This window comes from Amia ocellicauda, chromosome 10, assembly GCF_036373705.1.
Source record: "Amia ocellicauda isolate fAmiCal2 chromosome 10, fAmiCal2.hap1, whole genome shotgun sequence".
Lineage (NCBI taxonomy): Eukaryota > Metazoa > Chordata > Actinopteri > Amiiformes > Amiidae > Amia > Amia ocellicauda.
In genome coordinates, this window is record NC_089859.1 from 31,447,257 (window position 1) to 31,458,854 (window position 11,598).

General features: G+C 37.4%; 1 protein-coding gene across 1 annotated transcript; it reads right to left on the reverse strand.

The window, feature by feature from the left end:
• Window positions 1-2,615: 2,615 nt before the first annotated feature.
• On the reverse strand, window positions 2,616-4,310 carry LOC136759638 (RYamide receptor). Its single transcript, XM_066714614.1, has one exon. The coding sequence runs from the start codon at window positions 4,127-4,129 to the stop codon at window positions 3,119-3,121; it is 1,011 nt and encodes a 336-aa protein (XP_066570711.1). The 5' UTR covers window positions 4,130-4,310; the 3' UTR covers window positions 2,616-3,118.
• Window positions 4,311-11,598: the final 7,288 nt, after the last annotated feature.

An 11,598-nucleotide genomic window follows, 5' to 3' on the forward strand; every position in this document is an offset into this window, starting at 1 on the left:
GGCATTCCACTCCCCATTATAGTCAGTGGGCATTCTGTTTTGTCATTCGTTTTAGTCTGTCCCAAATATGGCCTCCTGTCCTGACCAGTGATGTCCCCCACAATAAAGTTACATCAACATTTCTTTGTGTTCTAGGTAAGTTGGTATTGTGATTTTATTTGTATTTATTTGTTTAAATATCAGCTACAGCCAATTAGAAATAATAATAATAACACAAACTTTTAAATCAATAGAACCGTTACTTTATTGTTACATAGCTCTGCACTCTGGCCATGATTGAGGGAAAAAAAAATATATATATATATATATATATATATATATATATACACTCACCTAAAGGATTATTAGGAACACCTGTTCAATTTCTCATTAATGCAATTATCTAACCAACCAATCACATGGCAGTTGCTTCAATGCATTTAGGGGTGTGGTCCTGGTCAAGACAATCTCCTGAACTCCAAACTGAATGTCTGAATGGGAAAGAAAGGTGATTTAAGCAATTTTGAGCGTGGCATGGTTGTTGGTGCCACACGGGCCGGTCTGAGTATTTCACAATCTGCTCAGTTACTGGGATTTTCACGCACAACCATTTCTAGGGTTTACAAAGAATGGTGTGAAAAGGGAAAAACATCCAGTATGCGGCAGTCCTGTGGGCGAAAATGCCTTGTTGATGCTAGAGGTCAGAGGAGAATGGGCCGACTGATTCAAGCTGACAGAAGAGCAACTTTGACTGAAATAACCACTCGTTACAACCGAGGTATGCAGCAAAGCATTTGTGAAGCCACAACACGTACAACCTTGAGGCGGATGGGCTACAACAGCAGAAGACCCCACCGGGTACCACTCATCTCCACTACAAATAGGAAAAAGAGGCTACAATTTGCACAAGCTCACCAAAATTGGACAGTTGAAGACTGGAAAAATGTTGCCTGGTCTGATGAGTCTCGATTTCTGTTGAGACATTCAGATCGTAGAGTCAGAATTTGGCGTAAACAGAATGAGAACATGGATCCATCATGCCTTGTTACCACTGTGCAGGCTGGTGGTGGTGGTGTAATGGTGTGGGGGATGCTTTCTTGGCACACTTTAGGCCCCTTAGTGCCAATTGGGCATCGTTTAAATGCCACGGCCTACCTGAGCATTGTTTCTGACCATGTCCATCCCTTTATGACCACCATGTACCCATCCTCTGATGGCTACTTCCAGCAGGATAATGCACCATGTCACAAAGGTCCAATCATTTCAAATTGGTTTCTTGAACATGACAATGAGTTCACTGTACTAAACTGGCCCCCACAGTCACCAGATCTCAACCCAATAGAGCATCTTTGGGATGTGGTGGAACGGGAGCTTCGTGCCCTGGATGTGCATCCCACAAATCTCCATCAATTGCAAGATGCTATCCTATCAATATGGGCCAACATTTCTAAAGAATGCTTTCAGCACCTTGTTGAATCAATGCCACGTAGAATTAAGGCAGTTCTGAAGGCGAAAGGGGGTCAAACACAGTATTAGTATGGTGTTCCTAATAATCCTTTAGGTGAGTGTATATAGTGTTTGTGTTTGTTTGGAGATCATGTGACAATGCTTTGTTAAAAGTAACTATGTTACTTGTACTCCAAGAACTCTTTAAATGAGCTACTTTTTACCTTTACTTTAGTTGTTTTTTATACCGGTACTTTGACTTCTACTTGATCATCAAAGTAACAGTACTGCTACTTGAGTAGGATTTTCAGTACTCTTTCCACCTCTCGTGACTAATATACATTAATGACTGATGCACTTATACATTGTAGCCTACTTACACTAATATTACTAAACTGCACAGCCTACTGTAATCTTACTGCTTCTGACGTACATAAATAGGCCAAACTTACATAGTGGCATGGACACTAAACTACGTGCTATTATCTCTGTTGATCCTGGTTCTGCATTTTGCTGGTTCACAGCTCTTTCGAAAGCAGGGACCGAGAGCTTTCAATCGCCATATGGCATAGTTCTCTGTCCCTTTTAATGTCTTTATGTCTCTGTCTCTTTCATATCACTCTGCTGGGTGGAGCTGGGTGAATCTGTGTGGTGTGGCCTGTGCTGCACAGTCTGAATCTTGAGCAGGTCCGATCCACACCAATGCAAAGGAAGGGTTGATTTCCTGTTCCCATGGAGACATTTTAAATTAATCTCAATTATCTCGTGTTTTATATAGCATGGGTAGTTTTTGTCAGTGAACCTAATCTGTTCAGGATAATTGACGAGTGGGCACCAGTTCAGACAGGCACACTTCGTTTCTACAGTTTCTTTAAACCTAATTACTTTATAAGCTATAGCTTATGGCTCAGAAAAGGTGCACTTTCATTATCTATAAATCGTCTCCACCTGTTTATTTTAGAATTCTTATTAAAATCATGAATGAATAAACGACCATTGGAGTCTGTTTGAAGAGTAATTCGACTCTGTCCCTTTACCTCCCTCTAGTGGTTGCTTTTTGAGCAGGGACTGCACTTGCATTGCATTTTACAGTTTAATTAAATTCCCTTTATGAAAATATGTATGCATTTATTATGCATTAAACACATACAAATGTATCATCAAGGAATATGTTTAATATCATACGTAATATTACAATAACACAAACATAAGGCACAAAAGACCGACACAGGAGTTAGGAGATTGAGCATAACAAATAACTAAACAAATAACCTGCAGACTCAGTCTGAACATTAACATTTTCCTGGATGTCATGCGAATCTGATATATGTTGGCAAATTTTGGCGAATGCATTAGGTAGGTGATGAATCCCAGATCATCAATTATGATACAAAACGCGCAACTTGAACAATACCCTTCACGTAACTTTTTTAATTGATTTATACAATGCAGAGTGGGTTGCACTTCGTTTAGTTTCAAACAATGGCAATGACGTATTTGAATGGAAAACATAATTCAGAAACTGTGACCTGAATGTCGCAAATGTCAAGTCTGAGCTGTGTGGAGAGGGTACCCACCTTTACGCACTAAAAATAGTATCTGGTTCCCCTGAATTCCTCCCCCTCACTCTTCGTCTATATGATTTCAGATTTGTATTTGGTTTTCGGTGGGGTGACCCATGTCTTAATAATGACTACATTTCAGAGACATGATTGACTTGTGATGGTACCAGCAGCTGGTTTGCACGGTGCCTGAACTTTTGGTCCCTGACGCTGTAGATGATCACATTCCAGCAGCTGTTCGTGGTCAGGATCCAAAAAGCGAAGAAGGAGAAATTGCACCACTGGTTTCCAATGACATGACCCACCACAAACACGGCGATGGGGGTGAAGGACGCCGTGAACGCAATGGTCAGAGTCCCGATGGTCTTGGCCGCTTTTATATCAGAGAAGGTGGGTCTGGCCACAGTGTTGTTATCATTTTCCGCCAAATGCTTTCTCTTTCTGGAGTGCTGGCGGATTGTGGTCAGGGACAATATATTGATCACCACGGTGCCCCCCAACAGGGTGAAATCGAAAGCGGGGAAAAGGAGCAGGATGTTCCAGGCTGGGGTGGGGGTGCTGCTGGTCTCCAGAGCATAGTTGCACATCCTGCTGCATGCGTTGTACTCCAGGACGATGTCGCTGCTGAAGAGCATGGGAGACACCGCCAGGGAGAAACTTGACAGCCAGGAAAGCGCGATGAGGATGGTGGTCCTTTTCCTGGTGATCACCACGTCTTTGTGAAGCGGCTTCAGGATGGCAATGCTGCGCTCGATGGTGAGCAGGAAGATGGTGGTGATGGACACTAGCGTGCACCCTGCGAACATGGGGCCGATGAAACTGCAGGGGTGGAAGGGGGTGGTCAGCGACGTGGCTTGGGTCCATGCGGGAGTGGAGTCGTTTATCATCAGGGAGATTTCGGCATACACCGATAAAGGGACCACAAAGATGCCCACGGCCAGATCCGCCACAGCCAGCGAGGCTTTCAGGTATCCCTGAGGGGTGCGGAAGGGCTTCGTCCCCAAAACTACAGCCAGAGTCACCGCGTTTCCGAATAAAATCGCAAAGATGAGCAGGATCATGAAAACCACCATCAGTATTTTGTTCACCAGTGTGCAGCAGCAGACGGTGCAGTGACTCTGTCCTGAATCATCCAGCATCATTGTCTTGGGTCACAAGTTCAAAGACAGTTGATTTACTTAATCATCCAGACAGCAGGAAACAGCCGACAGGGAGAGTCTTACATCTCTGAACAAACACCTGCTTCAAGTCTCCTTCCATCTCAGAAAGCATATGTCTTTACTCATGTAAAATGCAACGAATAGCTGGGAAATTCATTTTAGTTGGAAGCCCTGCATGATGAAGGAAAGAAAGTATTATTTTTAAGTGTATACAAATACAATGGAGTTGAAAATAGGTTAATAATAATGTCGAATACTAATAAGCAAATAACATTTCATGAAAGACACTTTTAGGATTCAGAAGAACACTGCGATTGACTTGTTTTTCAAATGGAAAAAACACATTTTTTGTATAGTTTGAAATCTATTACAAGCAGTCGACAACACAGAATAATGTGATTATGTAATTCCATTGTGTAGATGCAATTATTATTATTATTATTATTATTATTATTATTATTATTATTATTATTATTATTAAACCAGAAGAAATGGATTGAGTAAACCTACCTCCTTTCTCACATAGATGTGGGAAATGTTGATATAACTTGTGATGCTACAACATTGAAACACGCTGCTGCTCTTCCAATACTGCTGTGTGCGCCTCTTCAGTGGGAATGGAGCGACTGTTTGCCTGTGCCCTGGTTTTCTGCCTGCCACTTTACACTTTAGTCAGATTCCCTTTTTACCACTCTCCCTTAAAACAGTACGGCGAGTGCATGTGTTAAACTTAGTACAATAATAAAAGCATGCGTTGTTGTTGTTTTTTCAGTTTATTGGTGTGAATGCATGGTCCAGTTTCAACGTCGTATCGTTATTTTTCACCACCAACCAGATCAATTGATATGCACACTTTATGCCCTATGTTAAGTGACGTCAAAGAATAATCAGACTGAATTAGCACGTTTAAAAAGAGCATTATCACCCTATTCTCAAAGGAACTGCGTGATTTTCATAAATGGCTGGATAAGTTGGTTGTAAAACCTCATTGGAGACACTTGGCAAGCTCTTTTCAAATTATGTGTATAAAAGAGGAATCATGTCTACTTCATATAGGCTATATTAAGACATTAATGAAGTGATTTAGTTAAGGCTTTAAAAATCTACTAATTTAACCCCTAAAATCATAGGCTATAAATATTTATTCGAACGCAAAAATTAATGTATTAATTATTAAGGATTTACAACATTTTTACTTCGTGAACAATACGTGTATATTTTAACTTGTGGGTGGATATTGTAGTTAAATGAAAGAGAAACAAGAAACAGCAACTCTCAACAGGTTAACCACGTAAAATTAAAATTATCTTTAACCACGTTTAAAAACCAAAACACCTTTAACATGTATTTGTATTTTATTAGTTTGACTATACTTTAAAAAGATAAAAAGTATTCTCTCAGATATAATTAATATTATAGCCTACCTACTATTTAAATACAGAATACACTGAATCAACAAACACCTAGAAAACACAAGTTTGTATAGGAAAAGTTAAATCTCTGAAAATAATAAGTTAGTTTGCCCAGACAGCTTTATTAAAAGAGAATGGTTAGTGTGAATCTCTTTATCAATCTTATCAAAAAATTATTGCAAATTTGCCCCACAAAATCCATGTTCTCCCCAAAACAATTTGACAAAATATTTTATATATCAATACAACTAAATTATAAAATCATGATTTCAGAAATTAATACACTGAATTTTGGACAGTGCGTTCTGTTGTTTACCCTTTTATAGAAATATATAATAACAAAATATTCCTAAAAATCCCCATCTTATTGTGTATGATAAGATCCTAGTATGAATGTATACTGAGTCCAAAATTACTGCTGCATTAGTTAAATGGCATCAATCACAGGGAAATCATGCTGAGCTGTATTAATTTAGTATGCAATGATGGGTACATGTGTCTGACCCCTACGCTTTGTTTGTCATATTTTCATCAACAGCTCATAGCAGGACATCAAGGTTGGTCTTGAAGACACTTAAATGTTAACTTGGAAATCCTCAGAGAATTATCCTACTGTGTGCATTTCAAAGCTTACTTACTGAGGCACAACTAATGAAAACACAAAGCCAGAGGCGTATGTAAAGGACAAATATTAAAACTAGGATTTACTGTATATTTTTCTACTATCTGTTCCTCCCAGTGATTAATTTAACAATAACAATCATGTTTACTTATATACATCTATTTTTTACTTATATACACAAGAGTTACAGAGTAATGATTATTGTTCACATTGGCTCATAAATACAAATCAGATTATTCTCTTAAAAAGAAACAATGGGATAACCGATATGCATAAAATTATACCCGTATTAAAACAAAGAAAAATATGCATTTGTGTGTTGGCTGTTTTAAATCTTAGCTTATGTATATCAGTATATTCTCTACATGTATTATTGTTGTTGCTGTTGTTGTTGCTATCAAACATCACATACTCATTTTTAAATGTATTATTCTGTCACAAATCATCCTCAGTGTTTATGCTGCAGGATAGAATTTTGGCCCAAAAAAATAAAAAAATCCCAAATGCATCCTTTTATTTATCACAAAATGGATTTTCAAAGAAAAAATGTCTTTCATCCTTTTGGAAAAGCAGAAGCTGCTGTGACTCCCAACAACACCCCCCCCATTACATTTTTTTAAAAGGTATCACTTTGGATTGAAAAGATTTTCTCCCAACACGAACTTAACAGCTGTGTATTAGTTTTGTCTTAATGAATCACTGACATACCTTTCTTCAAGCGAAGAATAATAATAATATAATAAAAAAATCAATTTGCTTAAAGTTAGCAATGGAGCGGAGAGTTCTTGTCCTTTTGGTTCCCTGGGGAAGAATAGTCTGAATTAGAGAGGGACAGGCAGAGCCAATTAGTCTTTCTCTTTTCATACAAGCTGGACATTGAACATTGTGGATGAGTGGGTGGAAGGCTAAAATAAGCAGGGGAGCTAGCTAGAGCTCCAGCAAGAAACACAGATTTAGAGGAAAAGTGTCTGAAGCCTGAGTACCCACAGATGTGACTAGAAGATTGATTTCACCAATCAACAGCTTTTGATTTGGAAAGCATGACATTGTTGATGATTAGAGAGCTCTGACCTCTTTGATTAAGGACCCATCAGATAATACCAACTTAAGAGTTATATGATTGATTGATTAATACATTAATAAATAAACACAGAACTTAAAAATTGGACAAGTCCGTAATGGGGTTTGTACAGAGAAAATACAATCAAGTGGTCCATCCACTCCAAATTGAAAATCAGAGGAACTCTAAACATGTGATTTAAAGGCTTGTGGCTTTTTATAGTCATATCAGCAACATAGGTACCTTTCAATTTGTGTTTTTAATATAAATTGATGTATGCTTTTGTTTATTTATACAATTGTAGTCGAAAGTATTCACACCCATCAGCTGTAACAATATAATTATGTGATTATTTTAGTATAATAATAAATACTGTTCAATAAACTATGAATATTGATCAGACAGACAACTTTTCAGATTAATCGTACACTGATTCAGATTAGATTAAACTGTAAACATTCCAGTTGACTGAACTGAGTATAGTCAGGGGGTATGTCAGCTTTGGACTGCCACTCAATAGCAATGCATTGATAATTAACTCAGAGTAACCAACTGTTATCTTTACAGTGAAGAGTGTGAGTACTTTGCATCACAACAATATGAAGCCAAATTTGAATTTTTCATGCATGAAAGCCAAACTGAAAAAAGTTATAATACACAAATAGAAACATGATGAAGTAAATCTGGGGGATATTACATAGCTTCAGGTGGGGAGGTTTGGCATTAAATGCAAATAAATTGGTATCAAATGCAATAATGACGGCTGGTTGAACTCTGGCCTACCTGTAGTGCACTCTCTGGCCAGAGGAGGTCCCAATATTTGTTTAAAATTAATGTGACAAGACTCCATTAAGAAGTCACACAAAGAGCCTTAGATAACATGCAAGCTCCATAGACAGCATATCATTTAGATTTTATATTAAAATAATGTATACTATAAAACAAAAGTGAACATGTGCATCCATGTGTTCTTTGGATTTCTCAAATCTGTGATTTTTTGACCTATGTTTGTAACTCGTCATCAGTATTGTTTATCATTTGTTGAAAAAACTAGTCAGAAAAACATAAATTTTCAGAATAAATACCACAATAATTTTAACAATTTGGGTACCTTTTATTGTTTTTGTTCTGATTGTATGCTATGTAAAGAGCCATAAAAGACACTTGTGTGATAATGCTTCATGCACTAGAGAGGAAAGAAAAAAGGACTTTGAATGAGATACAAAAGCAGTAAATGATCTAAAATCCCAGGCTTCTTTGTATGCCAACTTTCCATTACAGACTTAAGACACCTGCTGCTCTCATGACTTTTCAGCCAATTATATCAAACTCACCCACAGGAATTGGAGCTGGGGCTAGGAAAATAGCTTTTCAAATGTGAATTAAATTTGATTTTCTCTGCAATCTGGTCACTCTTCCTTCAGAGCACCTGTAAAGCAACAGTTGAGTTGATGTAGGTGTACAGATGTGTTCATTTGCATTGGCTCCTCAAGAGCCGTAGTACTAAGAATCCTTTCATTAAGTACACAATCAGTGTCCATTCAGCTTTCATTTACGAGTGTGCATTAAGTCTGCAGATTAAACTTTCTTTCTATGATTTTCTATGCCTGTTTCCCTCTTGTTGCAAACTTGTCTTGATGTTTAACAGTGTGGCTGTGTTCCCCCTCACTGTAATATACAATGGTAGCACACATCCCAATTCATTGTCTATTCTGCTAATTTGCCTCTTTTCCTAATTACCCAGAGAATAATTATTTTTGCATGAATCTGAGATGTACTTCATTCTGTGCAAGGCAAAACATGGGCTACAATGGAAGAAAATACAATCACTTTGCACACTGTTCCATATATATTGTTTGCAGTACACATTTTTCCAGCAGGATTTATATTTTGAGAATCAAACAACAACAGTGAGAGTGAGTCATGACATCTCAAGGTAATGTGAAAGTAAACTTTTCAGTTTGTTGTTACTTTTACTGGGTACATTTTTGAGGAATCGATAAGTATTAGAATTGTGTTTACTGTGCTGCAATGAAGAACTTGCTTTCTCTGCCAGCAGTGTCTTCCCTTGTTACAAACTCAAGGAGGTATCTAAGCTTATACTTGCATTTGTCTTCCAGGTGAGCAAGAAGTCCCTATAATCCAATGGTTAGAGTTAACTGTTCAAGGCATGAAACTGCCAAACAAACAACTTTGAGTATATAGATATTTTCAACAAGAAGTGTCCAGCTTGGCAAAAATGATCTTAACTTTTGTTTAACAAAGAGAAACGCTCCATGCCTAGCCTGGTTAAAACACAAATTCCAAGAAGGCAGAATACATAAATCCAGAAAATACTTTCCTCATCTAAATAAATAAAAGGAAACATCATTTAGATTTCCTTGTTCTGAAACAAAATCAAATTTCACTAAAATATTTGAAGAGGCATTCATTATGAATGGACTCTGCAACTTATTTGAGCTTTAATAGAGGACTTTGTTTTCTATCTAGCAACTGCTATTAGATGAATGATAATGAAATACATAAATAATAAAATGGACAGCCTATACAAAATCATCTAATGTGCATTAACTCATGGCTGTTTTCAGTCAGCACAATGGCCTTGTGAAGGGCTGATTCTTGAACTCCCACTCACTACATTAAACTCAAATATACGACACAATTTTCAAAAGGGTCAAAATAGGAATAAAGTAAATATGTGAAACCTTTTCTTTAAAAAGTTTGAATAGAGTATACTAAGACAACCAAATGAGGTTTTATATATGACATTTTAACCAAACCTCTTACTAAGCGATTTTGAAAATCACCCTGGGAATGTTGTGAGATATTGGGAGTTATCAGAAACAGGCTGAAAAATATAAGAAGGTTTGTGTTATTGTCAAAACTTCATCTCTCTCAGTGTTGTATTCTTGAACTAAATGTGAACAGTAACACACTTTATCTTGGTAGAGCTCCACCAGTTTTACCAGTTGACGACAGTCAATGGCCAACACAGACTGGTCTTGACATACTGATCTCCAGGCTGGCTAATCCTGTATCCAATAAGAAAACACAATAACCCCCCCTTGTTAATCCCCTGTAATTCCTAGTTAAAGTAATGAAACCACATAATTGTTTTCCATAGGAGGGAATACATTCATTCAAGATCAATCAGTGGGAAACATAGAAGAAAGACTGTAAGACCTGGTTCATGCAGTATAACAGAAACAAAAAAAACATATCCTCCCCAGCCGCCACCATAATTCATCACACATTAAATATTCAAATTAGGCATTTATCATTTGGGAACATTAGATATGAGTAATTCAGTAACTCCTAATAATTGAAACACTGACATTTGGGTTTGTTCTGAACAACCAGTCTTCAACAGGTTATAAATATATGTTTAACAATGTCACAATGTTTCAAATAATGGGGTACTTATTTGTCTGTTTTTGAATTTAAACAGAAAGCATTGCCCTTCTAGGTGCACTTTGTAAAATAAGGAATGTTTAGTGATAAAACAACACACCTACGATATGTCATATTTCATATTTTTGAACTAACTTATATTGTCCATGATCATAAAATCCACTCAAAAAAATAATAACCCTCTCTTACTTTAGCACTTAATCGGTCTTGCTTTCATTATGATAGGCAAATGTCTCTCTGTGACTTTTTATTTGACTTGTGATTTGTTTCACTACATTAATCCATGATAACAACTTTTATATGGATTCCAGTCAGTGCATTTCCTGGCAACTGCAGTTGCCTTCAGAACCAGCCATTGAAATTTGATGCAGGTACTGGTTGTTATCGGTTCACCCCAGGGAAAAGTGGAGGAAGAGAAGGGAGGATATCCCCACAAAGGGAAAGGAGAGAGAAGAATGCATGGCGAGAGAGAAAGAGGGAGCTCACACTTGCAATACCAGATAAACCCCTATAAGCCAGGTGGGGAAAGGGCTTACCGGTTCACGCTACCTGTTTTCAAAAACCCGGCCCAAATTATGCCCAATGGGAAACTGAAAACATAGCCACAGTGACTGGTCACTTTATTACAATGGCCAATGCAGAAGTCTGATTGATTCACCAACGTATGGAATATATATATTATTTTACTGAGAATCTACTTTACGTTGAATTGTTATAATGATTAATTATCTTTTTTTTTATGAGCGCATTACTTCTGTGTTCTGTGGTTCTGATCACAGATAGAGCTGCATGCATGTGTCCTCTTTGTATCCTATTTGAGAATGTTAATCTTGGGTCCTACTAGGTCACATCCTGATTATCACAAGTATTTTCACCTTCTATTGAGTGCTGCGGTTTATTTAAAGAACATGCTATAGCAGGATTAGTACAACAGAAGTGAGACCAG